Source organism: Odontesthes bonariensis, chromosome 15, assembly GCF_027942865.1.
Source record: "Odontesthes bonariensis isolate fOdoBon6 chromosome 15, fOdoBon6.hap1, whole genome shotgun sequence".
NCBI lineage: Eukaryota > Metazoa > Chordata > Actinopteri > Atheriniformes > Atherinopsidae > Odontesthes > Odontesthes bonariensis.
The window spans coordinates 1,382,600-1,409,017 of NC_134520.1; the positions used below are offsets into that span (position 1 = coordinate 1,382,600).

The following is a 26,418-nucleotide window of genomic DNA, read 5'->3' on the forward strand; positions in this document are numbered from 1 at the left end:
AGACTGTACTTCTTGAGGAAGCTAAGGTCCTTCAAGGTTTGCAACAAGATGTTGCAGATCTTCTACAAGTCTGTTGTTGAGAGCGTCATTTCCTCTTAGTCATCTGTTGGGGCAGCAGCATCAGAACCAGGGACCTAAAAAGACTCAACAACCTGATAAAGAAGGCTGGTTCTGTTCTGGGGACGACTGTGGAACCTCTGGAGACAATAATGCAAAGAAGGATTTTGCATAAAATCAAGAGAATTATGGACAACCCTGAACATCCTCTCCATGAGACTGTTATCAGAAAACAGAGTCTCTTCAGTCAAAGGCTTCTTCAGTTTGGATGCAAAACGGACCGCTACAGGAAATCTTTCCTGCCCACAGCCATCAGCATCTATAATAACTCTTTGATTTAATTGAGCTACATCAACATTTAATTTCCCTCTGGGATAAATAAAGTAATTTTGAATTGAATATCATGTAAGTTCTTGGTGAAAATTAGTCGCCGATCAGCCTCATTTTTCCAACATTCTCTTTCCTTACTTCCTCCTCCTTTCCAGTCAAACAACCTGAGAGAACCAAAACAGAAAAAGCTAAAGTACCCCTTGCAGTGCTGTTTTCTCACTCTCCTATCTTCCTTTCAGGGCCTTCAGGCTGCAGACCATGACCCCACTGCTCCCCCCTATGACTCCCTGCTGGTCTTCGACTATGAGGGCAGTGGTTCCACCGCCGGCTCTCTCAGTTCCTTGCACTCATCCTCAAGCTGTGGAGACCACGATTACAATTACCTTGGCGACTGGGGACCACGCTTCCGCAAGTTAGCCGACCTGTATGGTGGAGGGGATGATTAGCACTTTCAGCCCCCGCTAACAAGAACCACTCTCCCCATGGTTTGGATCAGCACTTCTGTATTTCCACGAGACAGCTTGTTGGGAGACTCGCTGTCTCTTGTGGAGTGGACAGTTATGTACTTTAGGGACCACGCTGATTCCAGGCTAATGGACAACATCTGAGCTTTTGTTCTAACAAAAATGAGCCATCAATTCTCTCTGATGGTTGAGAACTATGACAGCCATGCTACAGATGCTCATTTACACTTGAATCTTACAGTACAACAGCACTGGGGTCAAATGTGCCTTTTTGTACATTATTTTGATTGTGTTCACTCTTTATTCTGTGTGTTGCTTTAAAGCTCCTGGAGTTTTCCAACAGCAACTGGAGGAGTACTTTGCCATTACAAGGAGTGTGTGTGTGTGTCTGTGTGTCTGTGTGTGTGGGTATGGTTTCCACCCCTTTACTTGTATGTGAGTGAGAGCTTAAATCGTTTCCATGGAGACACACTGGGTGGATACTTTAAAGGGCAAAATCTACTTCAGATGCCTAAGATGATCCTACCAGCATGCACATGGCTTTACTGTGCAGCTCTGGGTCTTACACAGGTCAACTTTTCTGTTGGTGGTGATGTAAAACACCTAAAAAAAAAAATGAGCTTCTTGACTAATTTGAATTTCTCCCACTGGGGGATAAATAAAGTATTTTTCTATTCTATTCTAAAAACAGGACTTTCATAAAAGTGGAATTCATGGCAAAGCTGGTGTATTGGATTGCATTAGGGTTCATGGGTGTTGCTAGTAAAGAATAAATAAATAAATCAAAGTAAAATGATAGAACAGAAACAGACATTTGAAGACAATATAGTACATGAAATATTCAAAAGTACAAAAAATTGTATTATACTTTAAAAACTGAAAGATAAAACCATATATTGGGTTCCTTGCCAATTAAAACTAAAAGTGTCAAGAATGGGTGGTAGTAGTACTAGTAGTAGTAAAGGGTAGTTGTTGCGCTCCAAAACTAAATTTAGCAAGATCTATGACAATGATGACTAAGGTTGTATGCTATGTTCTTTCCACTACACATCTCTGGTTTTAAAGGGAGCTGAGATCACCTACCAGACTGCTTTTACACTGCAAACATCCGATAGTGGGGATGGATGAAAGAAAAACACTTATCAAAGAATCAAGTGCACAAACAAAAACAACTAAATCTCAAAAGCAGTTAGCAGTTACATGAAATCACTTTAAATGGACTAAAATAGCCAGCAGCTAGAAAATGAGCTGAGTAATGAATATGACAGAGAGGCTAAGAATGAAGGTTCAGCAGACACCTGGATCTGGATCACAAAGCTGCCGGTGTGGAAGAGCATGACATGAAACGGATTTAGAAAAAAAGCTGTTAGGAATACTTTTGCTTACGCATCCTTGTAGCAGCGAGGATCAGCAGATTTTTTCTATTGCTGCGGAACAACAACATGCACTGATCAGCCTCAGTGTTGCGACTGCTTGCCTGACGCTGTGTTGGTCCTCCACTGCAGCCCAATCAAATCAGGGCATGGACACCAGACCTCTGTTGGTATCCGATGGTGTTGGGCACTTAGATGTTGGTGCATTCTACGAATGTTTGGTCCGATACAAAGTCTTTCATATTTTTCAAACCTTATGTCACGATTAAATTTTACTTAATAATTTGGAAAAATTGTTACAAGCCCGTAACTTTGAGTTTTGCTCACTTTGAGAGTTTTTTTTCACTGTATCCCTGACCAGTTCTCTGGACCAATATAATCCCTGTGAAAAGGCTGTGTCTTCTTACTGAAAAATGTGAGATATAGTGAGTTATATAAATAAATGACAGCCCAATAAAAGCTGAGACTTTTTTCCTGTTGAATCACAGAGATTGTATGTTTTTGGAGTGAAAAAGAGATGTTGATCAGACCCGGAGCTGTGCAAGAGTTGCATCATTTTGCCAGTTTGATTTTCCAAAACTAGTGAAAAGACATGTACAGCAATTCTAGACTTTGATAAATACCTTCTGTTTTTTGTTTTGCTTTAATCACAATGCAACTTATGCAGCTAATTGCTAAAAGGGAGTCAGTTTATGTTTTGTAGCAAAGATACTTGTTGATACTCTGCTGTTGATTAAATACAAAAATGGCACTGTTTCTTCTTTCTGCTGATGATTTGCCTTAGTGTTCTCTGGTACTCTCCAACTGGCTACTCACTGTAAACTGAAATATGTACAGATTGTATTTTTTTTCTCTTGCTCTGTGGTCTCTTAAAATGACATGCTAATAGCTTGAATCCTTGTATATGTGTAATTTGGATCACAAATTAAAATGTTTTGCATGTTTTTATCTTTTCATTATGGGGAAACAGCTTTTTTTGGATCCTTTGTAAGTAAGAAACAATAACAATAAACTAACAGAAAAGTGCTTTGAAGGCAGGATTCTGACTTCCAAGTGCTTAAAAGAGATATAGGTCGCTAATGGAAGCCTATCAACATGTCAAAGATAATGATGAATTTCAAAGCAGCATTAATATATTTTTGTATTGATAAGTAGATAGTTATTAGGGACCGTACAAGCCATAATTCCTTCTCAAACTCACACATACATATATTTTCAGTCTCACATACATACATTCTAACTCTCATGCTTATATGTTTTAGAATACACGTATGCAAGAGAAGAATGTGCCTATGTGTGAGTAAAAGCATAGTGGAAACGGAAGGCAGGTAACTTCTCGTATAGTAGCCTAGTTATTGGCTCATGTTCACGTTCCGCTCTGCATGGACGGAGGAAATGAGACAGGAGTGTTTCGAGAGACAATTGGAATATTAATAAATATCTGATCACCCCCAAAGTCATCACATATTTTTCTTCCTCTCTTGAGCAACAGAAAACAGACCCATCTGTCCCTAACGTAACTCACAGTGCGGTGGAAAATGAAAAGAAACAACTCTTCAGACTTACGGCCTCGGCGGGCCATGCAGATATATATAAGGGCGGACTGGAGGTTTGAGACTTTGGCAGCTGGACCTCCCGAACAAGGCAAAGGTAAGATTAAAGACTTAATGGAATCTTAATTATTAGTCATCATTGGACTAAGTCCTGGTAAACTAAGTTAGCTGTACACTCGATCCCGATAAAAAAAAAATATATATATATATATATATACTATAAGATAAAACACTTAAAAACAGGTTAAAAACATGTTGTCAGTGGGCATGAAACTCTTTCTTCGTTTTGAGGGTTTGCTATTGGATTCGTGATTATGAGTTTTGAAAAGGATATGTCAAGGATTCTTTCTGTGCATGTTGCTAACTCTGCCGTAGGCTTAAAGAGGGCCTGGGATCGCTAAGAGGAGTGTTATGACTCCCCCGAAGTAATTGAGAGCTCTTTTTGAGAGGATGGAGAACTTTACTGAAATCAGTCCCAAGGATGCTTTAAAGCTCAGGGAACTAGGAGACCTTTTAAAGTGATAGTTCAGAGTAGATTCACCCTAGGGTCATTTGAATCGTGACATCCAGCCAAGTAGCCCACCTGCAGTTTTTCCGATACTGGCTGAACATCAGCTGAGTTACTGAGTTATCCCGAATAGCTTCGTACAAGGGTTAATGGATCCTGGCAGTATCTCCAAAATTACCACACTAAAATCACATGCCATGACACCAAACTTCTACAGTAGTACAAATATGGTCTGTACTCACAAAACGATGCATTTGGAAGTTTGTACATAGTCCAGGAGTTTATTATTATCAACACAAGCCTGATAGCTTTTCTGCTGCTAAAGCTGCGTTGACGACACTTCCTTGATCTGGGAGCTTCAATGTAAGATGAGGGTTGATCTACTACTGTAGACAACAAAGCAAGGCTGCTCAATTTCTCCATTGACAAAATAATTTCACAACTCTACAACATAAAAATTCATAAAAAATCATGTAGAATATAGCATATACTTTGTTGTCTACAGTAGTAGATCAACCCTCATCTTACTTTGAAGCTCCCAGATCCCACAAGTGACGTCGACGCAGCTTTAGCAGCAGAAAAGCTATCAGGCTTGTGTTGATAATAATAAACTCCTGGACTATGTACAAACTTCCAAATTCATCATTTTGTGAGTACAGACCTTATTTGTACTAATGTAGAAGTTTGGTGTCATGGCATGTGATTTTAGTGTGGTAATTTTGGAGATACTGCCAGGTTCCATTAGCGCTTGTACTAAGCTATTCGGGATAACTCAGTAACTCGGCTAATGTTCAGCCAGTATCGAAAAAACTTCGGGTGGGCTACTTGGCTGGATGTCACGGTTCAAATGACCCTAGTGTGAATCTACTCCAAACCATCCCTTTAAGGGAGTTACAGTCCGACAAATCTGAGGGCTACTTACCTGGTCTCATACCTGGACACCGCCAGGGGGTGAACCCTATCGTTGAGAAGTTGCCACACTATCTGCAAGAGAGGTAGTTGGCTCACGGTTCTCAGTACAAGGAGCAGTATAATGTATCTTTTCCTCCATTTGCTTTTTCACAGACTTCATATGTAATGAAGCACCCAGAAGAAATGACGCTTGCTTCACACTCTCGGCCGTTCTTATAGTTTCATCAAACAGTTCCCACAGATTCTCCACTAGGTCCTCGACTGGGATAGCCCTCTTCCAGATGAAAAGGAAGCCGAATGGAGAATGTGGAAAAACTCGTTACAAAGTGTAAGTGACTTCAGGATTCCAAGAGCTTACACTACTACTACACTTACAACAGCCCGCAGGAAGGGGCTCCACATCTTCTCAGATGCCATCGCCGCTGTAGCTTACCTTGATGGAGAGTGTCACATAGGCTTTGTTCTAGGGATAGCAAAACTATCCCGAGGCTGGAGCTGGGTGCAGCTCTATTAGCGGTGGAAATGGCAGAGTTAGTGGAAAGTGAGTTGGACATCAGTGTAGATACATTGCAGTTCTACACAGACAGCAAAGTTGTCTTGGGATACATATATAACGAGACCAGGCGGTTTTATGTGTATGTTTGCAACAGAGTACAGCGGATCTTACCTGACTCCCGCCCTCTGGTATTCGCATACCATCTGGGACGAGCCCACAACCGACATGATTTCAAATGGGGCTATTTTTTCTAAAACTCATGCATGTGATTGGATGAAGAATCTGTCCGTCATCTTGACTGACACGCCACTTCAGCCACTCCCAATGACTCAACCCGTGACGTAGCTCAGAGCTTACCTGACTCCCGCCCTCTGGAGCATGAATGGGCGGCCATAACGCCGCCCATTCATCCAAAGTCCCACCCAGCGATTAATGATTGGCTCTCATTATTTTCTAATCGGACAAAACACATATGACTCCCAGGCTCCTCAGATGGTTGCGTGAGGAACGGGAACGCCCCCGCGTGTAGTTGGTGAACGCAGCCAGATGACGTGAGTCAGGTTACAGCGGATCAGGAAGTCCACCAAACCTGAGCAGTGGCATTACATCTGCACCACTCAGAATCCGGCAGATCATGCCACTCGATCTGTACCTGCAGCCGAGCTTGTGTCCACTTCAGAAGAGGAGTCATACGGGGCAGTCGGTGGCGTAGTGGGTTAAGCAGCCGCCCCATGTACAGAGGCTACAGTCCTGCACCAAGCGGCCCTTTGCTGCATGTCTCCCCCCTCTCTCTGCCCCATTCTTCCTGTCTCTCTCCAACTGTCCTATAATTAAAGGCATAAAAAGCCCCCCCCCCCCCAAAAAAAAAAAGAAGAGGAGTCATATGACCTTATTGCTCCAGATCTACATACAGAGGTGTGTTCTCATGCTACCATGCTCTCTATTCCTCCAACTAATCTGGGATGTCATCGTTTTGAGCGATTCTCATCCTGGAAGTCTTCGGTGCGAGCCATAGCATTCCTGACACAAGGGAGTGCTGTTAAGGCCAAGCATGAGGACTGTAGTGGCTGGCATCTATGCAAAAGGCCTCACACAGCAAAAGAGCTGCTCAAAGCAGAAACTCTCATCATCAGGTGTGTGCAAAGAGAAACCTACAGCAAACAGTTCTCTTTCCTGGCTGCTGGGAAGAACGTCTGCAAAGACAGTCCTCTGAGAAACCTGAACCCCCTTGTGGACGAAGATGGCATTCTAAGAATAGGAGGCAGCTTGACACAAGAGAAAAGATGCCGCTTGTCATCCCAGGCTGCAGCCATATCACAACGCTACTCGTGAGGCATTACCATGAAAAGTTCGAGCACCAAGGTCGTGTCCTTACAGAAGGTTCTGTCCGCATAGCAGAGTTCTGGATCGCCAGGGCCAGGAAATGTATCAATGGTATCCTTCACAAGTGTGTTGTATGTAATAAGCTTTGTGGGAAAACTGCTGAGCAGAAGATGGCAGATCTCCCCCCCAAACCCCTAAGCACAGAGCCACGTGAGACCTATGTGGGACTTGACGTGTTTGGCCCTCTGGTTATTACCACAATACGAACCCGCGTAGGTCAAGCTAACAGTTCGGCATGAGGAAACAGTTCGGCATCTGAAATCAACAACTTGCAATCTGGACATAATACCATCCGACTTTTTAAAAACTGTTTTTACCTCAGTAGAAAGTGATCTCCTACAAATAGTTAACAGCTCACTGGCATCAGGCATTTTTCCCAAGTCACTAAAGACAGCTGCCATTAAGCCACTCCTAAAGAAGAGAACTCTAGACGCCTCAATGATGAACAACTACAGACCTGTCTCTAATCTCTCTTTTATATCTAAGATTATTGAGAAAGTTGTATTTAACCAGCTCAACGACTTTCTGAATTCAATTCAATTCAATTCATTTTTATTTATATAGCGCCAAATACAACAAATGTCATCTCAAGGCATTTAGATAGTAAGTCCAATTCAAGCCAATTGGAATTCAATTAATTAATAATAATCATAATTCATAAAATAATCCAATTCGTTCATATAGAGCCAATTCAAAAACAATTTCCTAGCTAAGAAAACCAACAGATTGCACTGAAAACTTTTTGTTTTTCGGTCCAATCTCCCGGCCTGAGCGGCGTGCCTGAGGCGACTGTGGAGAGAAACGACTCCCTTTTAACAGGAAGAAACCTCTGGCAGAACCAGACTCAGGAAGGGTGGCCATCCGCCTCGACCAGCTGGGGTTTGAGAAGACAGAAAGGGGGGGGGGCGCGGCGGCGGCGGCGGCACTGTAACACCATTCAAAGGATATCTGTTGGAACAGGGAAACACGAGTTAATGACCACAATAATATCACATATACATAAAGAGAGTAAAGTGAGGAAAGGTGTGACAGATGAGGCCCCCCAGCAGTCTAGGCCTATAGCAGCTTAACTATGGGATGTTTCAGGATCACCTGAGCCATCCCTATTCAAGGTAAACACAAGAAACTTGTGCTAACGAAAATAAATAAATTAATAAAGGACCAGACTCAGTGAGTAATTCCCTATACTCCCTATATAGATCCATATATAGAACCATCTTTTACAGCCACAAGCTACCTCAGCCTCTCACCAACTGCACACCAGTCACAGCGGGGTGGGGATGCAAACCCTGGTTCGGGTAGGGGTAGAAATAAAAGAGGTAAGATAAGCGGGAATGGGATTCAAACCCTGGTTCGGGTAGGGGGTAATGAAAGTATAGAGGGTGCCAGAGGTGGAGGCAGGACAAGACACACTAGCAGACACACTATCAGATTCAACAGACCTAACTATAAGCTTTATAAAAAAGGAAAGTTTTAAGCCTGGTCTTAAAAGTGGAAAGGGTGTCTGCTTCCCGGACATTTACTGGCAGCTTATTCCACAAGAGAGGGGCCTGATAACTGAAGGCTCTGCCTCCCATTCTACTTTTAGAAACTCTGGGAACCTCAAGTAAACCTGCAGTTTGGGAACGAAGTGCTCTGTTAGGAAAATATCTTACAATGAGATCTTTAAGATATGATGGAGCTCGGTCATTAAGAGCTTTATATGTAAGGAGAAGAATCTTAAATTCTATTCTGAATTTAACAGGGAGCCAATGAAGAGAAGCTAAAACTGGAGAAATATGATGTCTCCTGTTAGTTCTCATCAAAACTCTGGCTGCAGCATTTTGGATCAACTGAAGGCTTTTCAGAGAATATGTGGGACAGCCCAATAATAAAGAATTACAGTAGTCCAATCTTGAAGTAACAAATGCATGAATTAGTTTTTCTGCATCACTCTGAGACAAGATGTTCCTGATTTTAACAATATTACGAAGGTGAAAGAAGGCAGTCCTAGAAACCTGTTTTATATGCGAGTCAAATGATAAATTCTGGTCAAAAATAACTCCAAGGTTCCTCACTGTAGAACTAGAAGCCAAGGAAATACCATCTAGAGTAACTATATAGCTAGACAATTTCTCCCTGAAACGCTCAGGTCCAAAGATAACGACTTCAGTTTTGTCTGAATTTAGAAGCAGACAGTTCTGAGTCATCCAGGTCTTTATGTCTTTAAGACATGCTTGTAGTCTGACCAACCTATTGGGTTCATCTGGTTTTATAGATAAGTACAGCTGAGTATCATCAGCATAGCAATGGAAATTTATGCCATGCTGTCTAATAATGTTACCTAATGGAAGCATGTATAAAGTGAAAAGAATCGGTCCAAGCACAGAACCCTGGGGAACTCCATGACTTACTCTGGTGTGTGAGGAAGATTCTTCATTTACAAGAACAAACTGAAATCTATCAGATAAATATGACTTAAACCAGCCTAATGCAGTTCCTTTAATCCCAATAACATGTTCAAGTCTGTGTAATAAGATACTGTGATCGACCGTATCAAATGCAGCACTGAGATCCAACAGGACAAGCACAGACACAAGTCCGCTATCAGAGGCTAAGAGGAGATCATTGGTAACTTTCAGCAGTGCAGTTTCTGTGCTATGATGCACTCTGAATCCTGACTGAAACTCTTCAAACAGATTATTTCTGTGTAAATGATCACAAAGCTGAGCTGCAACTATTTTTTCAAGAACTTTAGACATAAAAGGGAGATTGGATATAGGTCTATAATGAGCCAACACTTCTGAGTCAAGAGTAGGTTTTTTAAGTAAAGGTTTAATTACAGCAACCTTAAAAGTCTGAGGTACATATCCTGTCAACAAAGACAGATTGATCAAATCCAATATGGAAGTGTCAATTAATGGGAAAACCTCCTTGAACAGTCTGGTTGGGATTGGGTCTAAAACACAAGTTGATGGTTTAGAAGAGACTATTGCTGTTGTTAGTTCAGAGAGATCAACTGGGCAGAAGCCGTCTAAATATAAATCAGGTTCTAAAGATACTTCTAAAGCTGCTGTACTTGATGATACATCACTGATAATAGTGGGAAGGACTCCATCAATCTTCTCTCTGATAGAAACAATTTTATTAATAAAGAAGCTCATGAAATCATCACTGCTGAGAGTTAAAGGAATAACTGGCTCAGCAGAGCTCGGACTCTTAGTCAGACTGGCTACAGTGCTGAAAAGAAACCTGGGATTATTCTTATTCTCTTCTATCAATGATGAACAATAAGCAGTTCTAGCTTTACGAAGGGCTTTCTTATACGTTATTAAACTATCTTTCCAGACTAACTGAGACTCTTCTAAATTAGAGGAACGCCACTGTCTCTCCAGCTTTCTTGCAGTCTGCTTTAAAGCACGCAGCTGTGAATTATACCAAGGAGCCAACCTCTTCTGACTGATTACCTTCCTTTTCAGAGGGGCAACATTGTCCAGTGCTGTACGCATTGAAACTATAGTGCTGTCAACAAGAGAGTCAAGTGTTGCTGGAGTAAAGTTTAGGTAGTCGTCCTCTGTCATATCTGCACATGGCAGTGAAGAAAAGGATGATGGAATTAATTCTTTAAATCTGGTTACAGCATCCTCTGATAGACACCTTCTATATGTAAATTTCTTCTCAGAAACTGTATAGTCAAGTAATGTAAACTCAAAGGTTATCAGAAAATGGTCAGATAAGACAGGGTTATGAGGGAACACTGTTAACTGTTCACTCTCAATGCCATAAGTCAGCACAAGATCAAGGGTGTGATTAAGGCAGTGAGTCGGTCTGTGAACACTCTGAGAAAATCCAATAGAGTCCAATATAGAATTAAAGTTCATATTCAGGCTATCATTTTCAACATCTACATGAATATTAAAGTCACCCACTACAATGACTTTATCTGTACTCAGCACTAACTGGGATAAAAACTCTGAGAATTCAGACAGAAACTCAGAATAAGGGCCAGGTGGACGATACACAACAACAAACACAAGAGGTTTCTGGGATTTCCACTTTGCGTGGGAAAAACTGAGAATCAGAGATTCAAAAGAGCTCAAACTAATCTTGGGTCTGGGACTGATTAGTAACCCTGATCTGAAAATAGCTGCCACTCCTCTTCCTCTGCCTGTGGTTCGAGGAACGTGAACATTTAAACAGTCAGAGGGAGTTGCTTCATTAATGCTAACATGATGCTAACATGATGCTAACATGATCCTCCTGTTTCAGCCAGGTTTCTGTAAGACTAAATATATCAATATGATGATCACAAATCAACTCATTCACTAACAGAGACTTGGAAAGGAGAGATCTGATATTCAGCAAACCACATTTAATAGTTTGATGTTTTTGTTCAGTTAAAGTTTTTGTTTTAATAATTTCTTTTTGCACAAGAGGATTTGCTCCTTTTGTGTTAATTGATTGGGTGGGTAGCAGCAGGTGGGAAGCTGCAGAGAAGTGTGTAAGACTACAACTCTGCATCCTGGTCTGAGCCCTGGGTTGTCATGTTTTAGGGTGGCAAATAAATTCGTCCATATTTCTAGAAATGAGAGCTGCTCCTTCCAAAGTGGGATGGATGCCGTCTCTCCTCATCAGACCAGGTTTTCTCCAGAAAGATTGCCAATTATCTATGTAGCCCACGTTGTTTGCTGGACACCATCTAGACAACCAGCGATTGTAAGACGACATGCGGCTAAACATGTCATCACTGGTCAGATTTGGCAGGGGTCCAGAGAAAACTACGGAGTCCCACATTGTTTTGGCAAAATTACACACCGATGCAACATTAATTTTAGTGACCTCCGATTGGCGTAACCGGGTGTCATTAACGCCGACGTGAATAACTATTTTACCATATTTACGTTTATCCTTAGCCAGCAGTTTTAAATAGGATTCTATGTCGCCCGCTCTGGCCCCTGGAATGCATTTGACTATGGCCGCTGGTGCCTCTAATGCCACGTTTCTGACTATGGAGCTGCCAATTACCAGGGTTTTGTCCTCAGCGGGTGTGTCGCTGAGTGGGGAAAATCTGTTTGAAGCGTGGACAGGTCGATGGTGAACAACGGGCTTGACTTTAGAGCTATGCCTCTTCCTGACAGTCACCCAGCCACGTTGTAATCCTGGCTGCTCAGGTTCTGCTAGGGGGAGACTAATTGAGCTAGCTACGCTAGGTGGCTCCACACTGGCAAAAGGGGCCTGGCTCGCTATCGGTTGATTTTCAACAGTGCAGAGCCGAGCTTCCAATTCAGATAACCTCGCCTCCAAAACTACAAAAAGACTACATTTGTTACATGTACCATTATCGCTAAAGGAGGCAGAGGAGTAACTAAACATCTGACACACGGAGCAGGTGAAAGCAGGAGAAGGAGGAAGAGAACCGGTAGCCATGCTACGCTAGAGAACCAGACACACCGTTAAAAAGTGAGAATAAAGATTGAAGATCTGTAGGAGTGTGTTAGAACAGAACTGTAAGCTATAGAGTTTAACTATGCAAAATTGTGTAAGTTATAGATAGAAATAAAGTGATTATCAGTACTCCAAGCGGAGCAAGAAATTCCACAGTGCACAAGCAAGGTAACAGGAAGTGATGCAATACGTCTTACCGCAAAGCAAAGCGTCACAGTCTCCAGATCAGCATGAATGAAAGTGGAAGTCTTGATAACTTTCAATCAGGCTTCAGATACACAACTTTATGTGTCTCTGTCACCGGACGACTGCAGCCCAGCAGATGTACTGTGTCAGTGTCTGGAGGAAGTAAACACCTGGATGAGAGAGAATTTTCTACAATTAAATGAAGACCAAACTGAGATCATTCTGTTTGGGAGCAAAGAGAAGAGGGTCAGCGTTGGTAAATATCTTGAGACTCGGGACCTTACAATCACTGAGCGAGTTGGTAACCTGGGAGTGTTGATAGACTCAGATCTGACTTTCAGCAGCCACATCAAAGCTGTCACCAAGGCAGCTTTTTACCACCTCAGAAACATCAACAGAATTAAAGGTTTCCTCTCCCAAACAGACCAGGAGAAACTCATCCATGCATTCATCTCCAGTAGACTCCATCACTGTAATGCTCTTTTAACTGGACTTCCCAAAAAGAGCATTAAACATCTGCAGCTCATCCAGAACGCTGCTGCTGGAGTTTTAACCCGGACTAAGAGATCTGAACACATCACAGCAGTTTTAATATCTTTACTCTGGCTTCCAGTCAGTTACAGAATAGATTTTAAAAGCCTGCTGATGGTTTACAAATCCCAGAACGCTTTAGGCCCAAAAAAAAATCTGTGACATGTTCAGAGAATATAAAGCCAGCAGAGCTCTTAGATCCAAGGACTCAGGTCAGCTGGTCCAGTCCAGAGTCCAGACTAAACATGGAGAAGCAGCATTTAGCTGTTATGCTGCCAACAAGTGGAACAAACTGCCAGTGGAGATTAAACTTTCACCAAATGGAGACATTTTTAAATCCAGGTTAAAGACATTTCTGTTCTCATGTGTCTATGCATGAAATCTGCACGATATCTTTGAACTTATCTGGACTGTTGCTTGTTTTCAATCATTTTAATTATTTTATTTGTTTCTCTTTATATTCTTTTATGTATTTTTTAATGCTTCTTCCACTCCCTGCTGCAATGCTTTTATTTTATGTGAAGCACTTTGAATTGTTCTGTACATGAAATGTGCTATACCAATAAACTTGACTTAGCCTGAGCCACTGCCTTTGCACCCCTTAACATTTCCTCCTGTCTACGAATCTGCTCAACAACTAGCTTTCTCTTCTCCTTGGGACCTGCTCTATTCACACTGCTTTGCCTGGGCCAAGCCCCAAGCCTCCCCGGCCTATTTGCACATTACCCACAATCTCTGTATGTCTGAGGGTCCGTTTATACTAATCTGTTTCTATATCGTTTCTATCGTGGATGCACTGTCCATTTACATTAAAATACTGGAAAACGACTTCATAGGTGGAAGGATTCAAAGACGCCGGAGCCCACGTAAGCATTCGCATACGATGCTGATTTTAGCAGTTGTAAACGGTGTGAAACGGGGATCCGCAGTGCTGAGCTCTAGCTACTGCGGACGTACTCCTCCCTGATTCACTAGGCTGGTATCGTTGGTCATGTGACTTGAGTGCTGGGAAACTAAAAACAAACAGGCGTGCTTTACTTCAGTTACACACTTCCTTTCTATTTGTGTCATCGAGAAGAATATGGAATCATGAACAACCACGATCAGCCTGGGAGCCTGCTCCATGTCCTACTGCTGGTAGTACGCTGTGCACAACAATACGTGGCAAGGAGGCGCCAGATTCAACAAGCTTTTATGATGAGAACCCAGCCACTGCAGCAACGCAAGCCGTACATGGAGCGCCGCTTTTGGGTTAGACCGGGAAGAAGCAGCGCATGGTGGGACAATTTCGTGGACCAAGTTGTTGTCGCCGAAGAATAAATAATAAAGCATAATAAATAATAAAGCAAGGGCGATCATGTGATGTGATGGCTGATTAGTCATGTGACTAGCGAATCAGCCTGGAGTATGCCCTTCCCATGCAGTGCCACAGTACTTAAGCATCTAAGAACACCTAGCCACTTCCTAATATAAAAGCTAACTAATCTTTCCATTTTTTCTACAACAGATAATGGAATCTCATACACAGACAGTGTCCACATCAACCTAGGAAACAATCCAAACTGCAAACACCACAGCTTCAACTTTCCTGGAAACTCTGATTTATCTATTCTATCCAGTCCCTCAGCAACATCTTTCCCAAACTGCACTGCCTTCTCTCCATCATTCAAGTCTAGTTCTAGTTCCACCTACATATCATCCATGTATGCTCTAATTGGTGTAAGATGCATGACATCCTGACGTCTCTCTCCACCAACAACCCACTTAGAAGCTCCAATAATCATCTCCATTGTAAATGCTAATGGCGAAATCGTACACCCTGCCATAATGCCCGTTTCTAGCCTCTGCCAACCTGTTGTGAAACCTGCTGTACTTAGGCAGTCTAATATCCTGAAACTATGCTCTTACTAAAATAACCTTATTTTGACGAGTTATGAACAAATACGGACTCTGTTATTAAATTAATTGCTTCCCTCAAACCAAGTTAAAACTACTTTGTCCTTCATATTTATTCATGTCAAAGCAGTTTCAAAAATAAACTTCTTTGTATCACCTTGTATGAGAAAGAATCACTTATTTTCTCTGTTCATCGCTCCGTTTCAGACGCAACAATGAAAAGAGACTTTGCAAACAAATTATTTTATTGTGATGGTAAGGAAATTATTGTCCAGCATGATTTCAATTAAGCATACAGTATATTAAAAAAAAAAAAAACCTGTCAGATTTATTCTCCCTGTGCCAACTCCACAAACTTAATCTGTGGGTTCTGTCTCACTCTAGCCTTAAGTTTGACATTAATGTGTCTACATTTACTCGTGTAATGCTTGAGTAGCAGCACATTTTAGGTGGAGAACATACAGGATTGTGTAGGGAGCCAGTCATCCCGATTTATTTTGTTCAATTCTTACCCTAAAGGTTTGTTAATGCTATTACAGAAAGTGCACACATAGCACACAAGTAAAGGGAGATGTTTATAGTTTCCATCATTCTTCTTGTATACGAGTGGAAACTTGTTGAGCTTAGAAGTACTCCTCTACGTTGCCCATTTCTACAACCACAGTCTTCAGTTGGGAGTAGTATTCGATGGTCACCTGGCCGTTCTCTCTGCCGAAGCCTGTCAAGCCCCAAAAGAACAGAATGACACCATGATTTAGGTCAATGGTAACAAACGGCACACAAACGTCACAACATCCTACCTGACATCTTGTATCCTCCGAACGGCACTTCTATGGGCATGATGTTGTAGTTATTGATGAAGCAGGTGCCAGCCTCCAGGTTCTCAGCCACACGATGTGCTCGAGAAATATCCCTGTAGGTGGAGGACAGGAACGATTTCAGATTGGAAAATAACCAACAGAAAACAGAGAAACTCATTACACAATGAAAGCTAGGAAAATGCCACCAGGGTAATGCAATAAAGTCATTATCTTTAGGAGCGAAGCGTCAGGACGTTGATCACAGATTGCACCAAACTGCTGAGTAACGACAAACCAGAGTCGGTTTACTCTGCTGACCTGGTGAAGACGCCAGAAGCCAATCCAAAGGTGGTGTTGTTGGCCCTCTGGATCACTTCTTCCTCCGTGTCAAAAGGTAGGACGGACATGACCGGTCCAAAAATCTCCTCCTTCACACAGGTCATGTCGTCTCTGCAGTTGTCTGTGGAAAGCATGAGGTGTGAGGAACACTGGGACACAAGGCCTGCAGATGGTGGACAGACAGAAGCAGAGTGTTCCACACATACCAAGGATACACGGGGACATGAAATAGCCCCCCTTCAGCTTGGGCTCGTTGGGAACGACTGGCTCTCCTCCACAAAGCACTCTGGCTCCCTGATTAAAACATTAAACATTAGCTGAACATCATAGAAGCTAAGAACATTTGAACTTTGTATCATTGTTTTGTGGTAAACTGGAAGTATTGGAGATGTTTTTGTGTCACAGTAGTTCCCCTTCAATGACTGCAAAACTCTCGTGCAAGAGAAACATTCTGATCTACAACCCAAGGACCATGAACGCACCTCTTCCTTGGCCTGACTGACAAAGCCCAGCACTTTGTCCAGCTGGGCCTTGCTGATCAGCGCTCCCATCCGGGTGCTGTCCAGCAGTGGGTCACCCACAGAGATGGCCTTGGTCCGCTTGACCACTTTCTCAAAGAACTGTGGCAGGATCTCTTTCTGCACAAACACTCTGGTCCCATTGCAGCACACCTACACATTTCAGGGGGACATTGACTCTGTAAAAGCCGGCAGGGGTCATTTTGGGTCAGGTCAGGCGAGTGATGAAGGATAGCTGACCCTTCAGTCCTACCTGCCCCTGTGTGAGGAAGTTTGCCATGAGTGCTCCCTTGACTGCGTTCTCCAGATCACAGTCTTTGAAGATAATGAGGGGAGATTTCCCTCCAAGCTCCAGAGTCACCTGCTTCACCCCTCTTGCAGACATTTCCATGACCTGAGAGCAAAGACGGTGCGGGTGGTGCTCTTAGTTAGGATGGTGCTTTTTTTTTTTTTTTTTTTTTAAACAAAATAAATTTTAAAAAAAAATAGGATGGTGCTTCTTTCATTCTGAAGTCATGTCAAAAAGAAGGTTCAACCTCTTAATTCCAAGGTTTTACATTTAAAAAAAAATAAATTAAATTCTTAAAATGAGGTAACTACAGCCTGAAATGATCAGCACATTTACCCAACACCAATTCAAAAAGCTAAGTCCACCCATGATTCAATACTTTCTGGAACCACATTTATCAGTAATGACTCTATGTGGGTTTTTTTTGTATGATGTGATGTTTGCCAGGACTCTGCACTGCGGTCTAACCATCCCACCACAGCATGTCAACCAGGTTAAAGTCTGGGCTTTGGACCGTTGCAACACCTTGATCCTTTGGTGTTTTAGATCAGCTGCTGTGCTTGGGATCTTTGTCCTTTTGCACGATACGATTTTGACCGAGCTTCAGCTGGCGGACAGATAGCCTCAAAACTCAACTGCAAGAAGGGAGTACTTTCTCTTTCACAGCCACTGTGGCACCGGACTGGTTTCTGTACCTTTTTGCCTGTGGCAACACTGCCAGTGAAAGAGAGTTTAGCAACTTTGGAGTGATGGCAGAGCAAGGTGCCAGTCTCTGCTCCGCCTTGGACCACACAGAAGAGCCCATCAGGGACCCCTGCCTCTTTGTAGATCTCAGCCAGGATGACAGCAGTCAGGGGAGTCATGGGGGAGGGCTTAAAGACCATGGCATTACCTGACAAAACAACCCAAGTTTACAACTGCTACTGACAGATGTGGCTGCCACTGATATCCATGTAGGACGGCAGAAATGATGATCTCAAAGTGCACTGTAAGACAACTGAAGATCCAACTGACGTTTTGTTATTTACCAAAATAAAGACTTCTTACTGTTATCGTCACCATCCTGTCCACCTTATCTTTAAGCAGCAGTCATGCTGTTACACTGACTGTTAAAATAGTTGATGTGACGCAGACTGTTGCACACTGACCACATGCCAAAGCAGGAGCCGACTTGCACGATGCAATCTGGAAGGGGTAGTTAAATGCCCCGATGCCCACGCATACACCCAGAGGCTCCCTCCTTGTGTAAGCGAACGCCCCGCCTGGCAGCTGGATGTGCTGACCTGCAGTTAACGAGAACACAACCCAATGTATGCTTCTTCACTTCTGTGAATCCCCCTTCTCCTACAAAGTGACGGTGGACCCACCTGCGAGTGTACCAGCCAGGCCTGCATAGTACTCAATGCACTGCCAGGCACTATCAATGTCCACTAGAGCTTCAGTGATGGACTTGCCGTTGTTGATCACTTCCAGCTTTGCAATTTTCTCCCTTCTTTCCTGTTTTTAAAATGGAGAAAAAGAAAGAGCATTGGGCTGCTTTTAGATACTGCTCTGCAGTGATTCTGTGGAAATACTTGTGTGGATTTGGAGAAAAGCCCAACTTCTCCATGTGACATCAAAAGGGCCATAAAAAAGTTGATAGTGTTCAAATCCAGGCCAGCAGGAACGGGAGGGGGAGCTTTTGGCTTTTAATGAGTTACTAGAGCCTCATTTCATTGTTGCAACAGCCATCTTGAATTCATGTTGCACAATAATGAGGCCAAAGTGGATGGCTTCCCGGGCTGCAGGCTGAGGACACAACATTATCTCACCCTGATGAGGCGGGCGGCCTCCAGCATCACCCGAGCCCTCTCCATTCCTGCCATTTTGCTCCATTTCAGGTAGGCGGAGTGGGCACTCTCTATGGCTTCCTCCACCTCCTCAGCTCCACAGGGCACCAACTGACACAGCACACGCCCTGCACACACAGCACACAACGAGTGGCAGAGTTTAGATCAAGTAATGCGGAATTAGTAACTAATACAGCAGGTTTTACGTTTGTGTTGAACCTTTGTTTATTACACATTCAGCTCAAAACCCCAGAGTTACCCCCAGCCCAGCAGAGAAGGGGGAACTGGTCTCCCTGTCAACCCCAGAGCATAGAAGTGCTGAGAAGGCAGAAAACCCCTTCTTCTACATTTTAGACCAGACGACCCTTTTTTAGATACTTCTTTTATCGCGTTAGAATAATTGTTAAAGAAAAGCGTCAGTCACCGGTTGCAGGTTCGAACACGGGCTCGGCGTTCTTCTGCTGCCTGGGTTGGACCCGTTTCCCAGCCCAGAAGTTCAGCGGGTCCGTGACCGCCACGGTCCCCGTGGAGGCCCCGGGCATCATGTCCAGGATAGACTGCGCCATTTTCAGACCTGTGGGAGTTCCTCAGCTCAAACTTTCGGAAATCTTACAGAATATTAAGCTAGGTGTTCGGACAGCTGCCGCAGAATGCGCAGAAATGCTCGCGCTCACAAAGCTAACTGGGGGAAAGGCAGCACGTGCATGTGATTTGAGATAAGACGCTAATGAATGACAGAAGTATTCTCAACTCCACCGTTTGAGTTGTCGTGTTTTCATGTGTGTGTGAGTCCACGCCCCTCTGAGCAGAGAGGACCCCCCCCCTTCTTCATCTCATTTCCGTTTCAGTTCAGACATAACAGAACCAAGTTCGAGTCATGTCTGTTATTAGATCATCATTTCTTATCTTGCTCCACTTGGAATGATTCAGAGAATGAATTTTTTTTATTTGTTTTGTCTTATACATGTTAACACTTTCATACCACTTAGTGGCGGTAATGTACGGTGGCCCGGACAGGTCAAAAGTCACAACACAAAAATCCGCTGTGAACAGTGTTTGTCGAGTAACGTATCCCCCCTTCGTGTTGAAATACAGACACTCGAGGGTCTAATTGTGTATCCTACATTATAGTTGACGTAGTACTGACTTTCATACATGTAATTTATATACTGACTTTAAAAAACGCCAAGCAGAGCTCGGCAAGCCCAAACTTAGCACTATCAAAGGCCCCAATCTAAGGCTCTAATGCAGACTGCTTCTTACGGCCCCTTCATAATACTTCCATGGGGCAGTAACTCATAGGGCTCGGGCATGTGACGTCACTACGTGAGCGGCGGCCAGAGTGGAAGCGCAGAACTGTTTACATTGTTTTCCACTGCGCGCAGGACGTACTCCCGCCTGGTCTTGGAACTTTCTTCGTTGGTTTATCTATCTTACTTATTGTCTATGGTCGCACGTTGCTGTGTCGTGGGGTGCAATAGCGCAAGCCGTGACAGGAATGGGGGGGGGGAATCATAAAATGGTTTATCTTTTTACCGGTTTCCTGCTTGGAGGCGCACCCACGGAGACCAAGGGTCCGAGATAACAAAGCGTCGTCGACTAGCATGGATCGCTGCTGTAAGACGACCAAGCATAACTTTCCACTCAATCCCGGTGTCGATGAGAGTGTGTTCTCTGCATTTTCATTCTGGTAAGTTACAGACTTTTGTGTGCTGAGGTAAAGATCCCCGCCTTCACAAGAGGACACTGTCAGTTGGAAGCAAGGGATGTCTCAATGGGTTAAAAGCGGAGGACAAATTTCGTGTGTATGCATGTATACATGACAATAAATCTGATCTTAATCTTAATTTAATGTGGAAAATACAAGGGAAATTGCCCATCTCCGAATTCACATGGAAAGGGCGATTGGAACTGTCAGAAACACCTTTTTGTCAGCAAAAGTACCTATCAACATAGTTTTGCCATGCGTAGGTGAAGACAAAACATTCTTTGACAAGATTGTGTCTGTATGTTGTACTCTGACCACCATGAGCAGGAGTGTTGTGCAAAGTTGAAGTCGTCTGAAATAAATATGCTTTGAGATACAGCCAAGTGTGTGTGTTTCATTATTTATTTACAAGTAGAGTAACATGACAAAAGTGTAAAATGTCATTATAATTTAAACTGTTGCAAAGTATAAGCACTGACACCACATACTATATACGCAATTATGTCCGAAAGGGTGAACTTCGGCAGTAAATCTTCGTCGACACTCCATTCCTTGCTTGGTATGTCATAAGGGTCCAGTCCGTTTATAACGCCAATCTTCTGCATGTACCGATCTCTGGCTTCCTTCTGTAATGTATCCCGGTATATCCCACATCCTTTCTTCGATTTTAACATGCTTTTCTCTCACTGTTTGTTCCTTGAAATTCTGTCTTGCCTCGGTTTGTTTACGATAGATTGTGCATCCAATATGGCGACCATATCCCAGAATGCAACGCGTGTGCCCGAGCCCTATACATAAAATACACTTTTGGATCTTTATTGTAATAGAATATCCTCAGTCTTTTTATCACCGGTAGCATAATCAAAATTATATGATTTACTGGGTCTGGCCAAGTTGAGGGCTTTGGTGGCCTGTGGCCGCAGGCTCTGGGTCAGGCAGCCGGGCTGCTCAGGCTGGGGTCTGGGAGCAGCTCCACTGTCTATCCAACAGGGTGGGGGGGCTCTGCCACATTTGCCCCTCCTCCCATTGTAAATACACTTTAGTTTTTCATACACTCAACATTGTTAAGCCGGAGGGGCGAAGCGAGGGTTTCCTGCTGATCAGAATCCCAAACACTAACAGTTGAACAGCAGGCACCGCTCATCACTTGACTAATGTCACCTCTGCAGTGAGGCATGGTGGTGGTAGTACTATACTATGGTGGGTGCTCCTCAGCAGCAACAGGGGGTCTCTGGTCTCCAGAAACAATGAATACAGCTAAACTCAGAGAGGTCTCTGATAAAAACTAGTTTACAAATCTAAATGAAACAGCTCATCACATAACGAGTCATATCATGAAATGGCTTGCTCTTAAAGGGATATGCCACCCCCAGGCCAAATTAAGGCTACGGCTACACGAAAACGTTTTTCACTGTAAACGATACTTTTGCTTATCGTTTGGCTGTCGCGGCCACACGGAGCCGGCGTTCCCACTACCCCAAAACGATAGTTTTGGAGAACGGGTTCCAGAGTGGGAAGATCTGAGAACGGCGTCATTTCGTTTCCATTGTTACAGCGAAAGCGGATTCGTTTACATCTGCGTCACAGCCACATGGCTAACGCAGTGACGTATACACATACGTCAGTGACCAAAAAGTGGCTTCCATTCAAAATCCGGAAGAAGAAGACAACACAACAAGGACAGACAGCGATCATCATGGACTCCACAACATTGATAGCAGCACTGCTGCAGACACTGCTAACTACAGCGGCGTTGTTGAAGGAACATTTACAGGTGATGCGCTGGTAGAAGTAGGGGCGTACACGCATGCGCATTGCTTCTTCTATTGTTCTGGTGTAACCGGTGGGGGTGGCTTACAGCGCACATAGAGGTGTTTCGTGTGTACTGCATCGTTTTCATTAGGACACAGAAGCGTCCCCGTGTGGTCGCAATAATTTTCGTACCCGTTTTAAAAAAAATTCCCAAATTCCAGATTCCCAAAGACGTAGCGGGGAGTGTGCTTCGGCTGTGGGGAGTGTGCTTCGGCTGTGTTTTCCGCACTGGAAACTAGTTCCCAAACCGACATGAGCAAACCAAACCTTCCGTGTAGATTTACACAGTCATTTGCACTCGATGTGAAAGTACACCACTCACACAGTAATTAGAAGGTAAATCAAGTAAATTAATTCACGTTGGGCGAAATATTTCGATTGGCGATGCTAGCATGTATGTATTACGCGCAACCAAGCAGTGGTCAGTGCTGTGAGATTCGGACAATGCCTGGGTCGCCAGGAAAACGCTCCCACACACTTATTTATGTCTCGGGAATGCGGGGATACACTTAATTTGGCCTGGGGGTGGCGTATCCCTTTAACAAGATGGTTAATTATCACAAAGATGGCAGATCACAGGAAATGGGGCTTTATAAAGTGGGAAAAAGATTTAAAAGCATACGGAAATATAATCATAAAAATTTATTAATTTGTAAGATACACAAATAGAGAAGATGACATACAGTAATACTGAAAGTGGGTCAATGTCATTGTGCCAGTCAATAATTAAAAGCTCAAAGCATCAGACAGGTGTGAGTTGAGTACACAGTGGACATTTGTAACCTTTGGAAATTACCTGAACTTTAAGAACAACTTCTCTTCTAATTTCTAATCAAGACAGCTTTTAAGTTAAATAAACACGACATGGATGTGAAGTCCAACAAAGTAGTCAGGCAGTAGCTGCAACGGGTAAGACGTTTGCTCCAGCACGCATGTTCCGTCTACGCTCTGAAGGGGGCGCCATGTCCGCAGGCGGGTTAGGAAAACTTAGCTGCTTGTGGAGGAGGTCCCAGGAAGCCTCCAGCTTGTTTTGTTGCAGCTCTGGAGGGCGCAAGGCCGAGCATCTTTTGAATGTTCTGGGAGGAAGACAGACGGCAAAAAATGGCTCACAGAAACAAAAAGGAAAACATTCTCTGTATGTGCATGTGACAATGCTTAACGCAGATATTCAGCTCAGCGCTCATGCTTGGGCTTTATCATTACTGGCACCAACAGATAAGTATTTTCAGTGGATGGAACACTAAGACAACTACGGGACTCTCAACTAGAAAAAAGCTGCACCCCTTTCCGGAACTATAAATCACACCATTTCCTCAACAACAAATTTACCAAGTAAAATGTATTACAGAAAGCCTGATCAAGCTTGTAAAGCTGGATGTTTGTCAAACACATTGTTTAGGAAAACTGTTGGAGTTTGGCCTGAGGGAGCCAGCACCTAAATATGTTGCAGCTGGGACTTCCTCATAAAACTGGGTGATGTCACTGCCCGTTTCCACATTAAGTGAATCTGAATGACAGTGAGCGTCATACAGAAACATTTGAACACGTTAACCCTAAAAATGGGTTGATAACGTGTGCAATTTAGGCAGCTTTCAACTTAGTGATAAAAATGAAGCCATTACTTTATTCCATTGTAAGAGGTCTGGGATGAACTCCTTGCGTAAGACTGTATGTAAACTACAAAATCAAAGGAAGAACATATGGAAATCTCTGCAGCCTCTTCATGGACACACATTGTTTTTCATCAGTCTGAAGTCAAATCCACAAACATGAGAGAAAAATGGTGACATTGTTGCTCATGCTTTTCCATTTCTGTGCGCCTGTCTGAAAGTTTCACTGACCAATATGTTCATCTTGGCCAACTTTCAACTTTCAAAAACCCAAGAAAGCCTCTTGCAAAAAGCAAACAGCCAAAATAGCACAACACCCTGACCAAAGTGCGGTACTTTTGTGTGTTTACAGCCTGGGCTGGAAGGCTGAAGTGTAGTCTTCCACCAAGACATTATTCGTTTACACTCAGACAGCTGCAACAGCTGCATGCTGTCTGAAAGAGGCTGAATGACCACACAGCTGCAATTACACAAGTTACCTGTCTGATGGACATGGTGCAGAGGATGTAGAGGAAGATAAAGGAGCAGTCAGTGTAATCCTCGCCCAGCAGGTTGCGGTGTGACAGTCCCTGGATGTAGGACAGCGGCACAAACGGCAATTTGGCCACTACCCTTCCATCGAATCTGGACAGAAACAACCAAACAGATGTTGCTTACTGCTTGTTGAACATAGAAGACAGATCAGCAGGCTTACACTAGTCTCCAGTGGAACTGTCCTCCTCCCATCTTTTATCATCTCCTTTTAGAAAACATTCAACTGAATAAGCTACTTACATGGAGTTGAACATGCCCATTAAAGCTGTGAAACAGAAGCCAATAGCAAACATGGACTTCATGCGCACCTATGAAACAAGCACACATGAGATTAAAAAGGGACATCAGAAATTGCATTGGACTAAACTGTGAACAAATCTCACCATGGACAGGTCTCTGTTGTTGTTCTTCAGTTTCTCCTCCTGTCTTTCTGCAATAGATATACAGATCATTCCCCACACAACATTATATTGTCTAACATTAGAAGGTATAGAGGAGCACGGAGGATTTCCTGTTATCATCGAGGACACAAACAGCTCACTAATTCCTCACCAATCTTCTTTTTCTGCTGACGTCCGGCAGATTCAGTGATAGTTTCTTTTTTCTTCTCAACTGTAATCAGAAGAGCAACAAAGAGTTATTCATAGAATCTGAAGATGAAAACTAATCCGGACGTTAAACTGGGATTTCACTTACGTTTTTTGCTTTGTTTTTCCACTTCAGCCTTTAGCCGCTTGTACTTTTCAGTTCGATACACTAAAACCCAGGTAATCCCTGTGGAAAAGAGCAGCAGGAGATTGTGCAAGTGTTTTGGTAATAGTGACAGATATTAGAGATTATATTTAATCAAAAACATTATTATTAAAACCCTGTATAATTTACCCAGCTTTTACACCTGCTACTACTTGTCTAGTCACGGTTACACCAATAAGGAACACAGGTTTACTTGCAAACATGGGAGGGATTAAGAAAAGCATTTCTTAAGGAATCGTCTTTTTTTTTTCCCACCACGCATTTTATTGTGAAAATGTAACCGGAACTCCCAACCGTTAAGCATTAGCCTTCTCGGCTAAGCTAAATTCGCTTCTAACTAGTAACCAAAGGTCCGGTACACAGAAATGATGATTTTACACATGGCATTAACGCTGACACAGTTCCCCAGGAGTGTGAGTCAGACTAATGCAACATTCTACGATCCAAAGGCTTCTCTGGACGCCTGGAACACGCTTCCCTGCTTATGGTTTCCTATCTGTCGAGGAGCTTCACCCACCTTCGGCTAACAGCGCTGTACAAACAGAGATGAATACGATCAGAATGGTGTCTGCAAACATGGTTGTCATGGTGGCAATGTTCCGTTTTTCTGAGCAACGTTAAGAAAACTACTGTGTGTTAATTATAAATCAAACTGGGGCGCTCGGCTCCGCTCTGCCTCAGTTCCATAGAGCTTCGTCAGCAATACTGAAAGGGTCAAGCAGGTGAGAAGCACTTCCGGTTCACTGCACCGCTCACTCCAAGTACCCCTGACTGCAGACAGAGCCTGTGTTCGAAACCGCCTACTTCTCCTACTATTCCTACTAGTCATACTTTTTTAAGTTCCCGGATGTACACTAGATGCATACTAGATTCGCCGAAATGTTGAGTATTCATCATGAGGTTACTTGTCACACTCAAACTACCCAAGATGCAACGTAACGTGACGTCGCCCATCGCCATTTGAACGGTCAAATTCCGTTAACGGGACGAGACACGAGAGCAGTCAAAACGGCATAACCGGAAGTGCGTTGCTCACTGCGGCTAGCTTTACTAGCGGCGAATTCGTGGGAACAAAATTGTAAATAGCCGGTATTTTGTCAGATTTTCAACACC

The 26,418-nt window shown here is 43.3% G+C and overlaps 3 protein-coding genes across 3 annotated transcripts in view; 1 reads left to right on the forward strand and 2 right to left on the reverse strand.

The window, feature by feature from the left end:
* The window catches only part of LOC142400024 (cadherin-2-like), a 208,287-nt gene extending 205,107 nt beyond the window's left edge, over window positions 1-3,180 (forward strand). Inside the window, exon 16 of the mRNA XM_075484583.1 lies at window positions 627-3,180. Coding sequence (XP_075340698.1) covers window positions 627-833 — 207 coding nt within the window. The 3' untranslated portion in view covers window positions 834-3,180. The remainder of the gene's footprint in view (window positions 1-626) is intronic.
* A 12,160-nt stretch (window positions 3,181-15,340) lies between these two features.
* aldh9a1a.1 (aldehyde dehydrogenase 9 family, member A1a, tandem duplicate 1) lies at window positions 15,341-19,690 on the reverse strand. The gene is made up of 11 exons (XM_075484585.1): window positions 19,313-19,690; window positions 18,871-19,016; window positions 18,427-18,556; window positions 18,208-18,342; window positions 17,755-17,951; window positions 17,024-17,164; window positions 16,735-16,923; window positions 16,459-16,546; window positions 16,232-16,373; window positions 15,914-16,026; window positions 15,341-15,831 (listed from the first exon to the last, which is right to left on the reverse strand). Exons 1-11 carry the CDS (start codon window positions 19,452-19,454, stop codon window positions 15,737-15,739), a joined length of 1,518 nt encoding a protein of 505 aa, XP_075340700.1. The 5' UTR covers window positions 19,455-19,690; the 3' UTR covers window positions 15,341-15,736.
* Window positions 19,691-23,035: 3,345 nt separating this feature from the next.
* On the reverse strand, window positions 23,036-26,114 carry tmco1 (transmembrane and coiled-coil domains 1). The gene is made up of 7 exons (XM_075484586.1): window positions 25,823-26,114; window positions 25,249-25,326; window positions 25,105-25,164; window positions 24,936-24,982; window positions 24,793-24,860; window positions 24,498-24,642; window positions 23,036-23,484 (listed from the first exon to the last, which is right to left on the reverse strand). Exons 1-7 carry the CDS (start codon window positions 25,890-25,892, stop codon window positions 23,386-23,388), a joined length of 567 nt encoding a protein of 188 aa, XP_075340701.1. The 5' UTR covers window positions 25,893-26,114; the 3' UTR covers window positions 23,036-23,385.
* Between the last annotated feature and the right edge of the window lie 304 nt (window positions 26,115-26,418).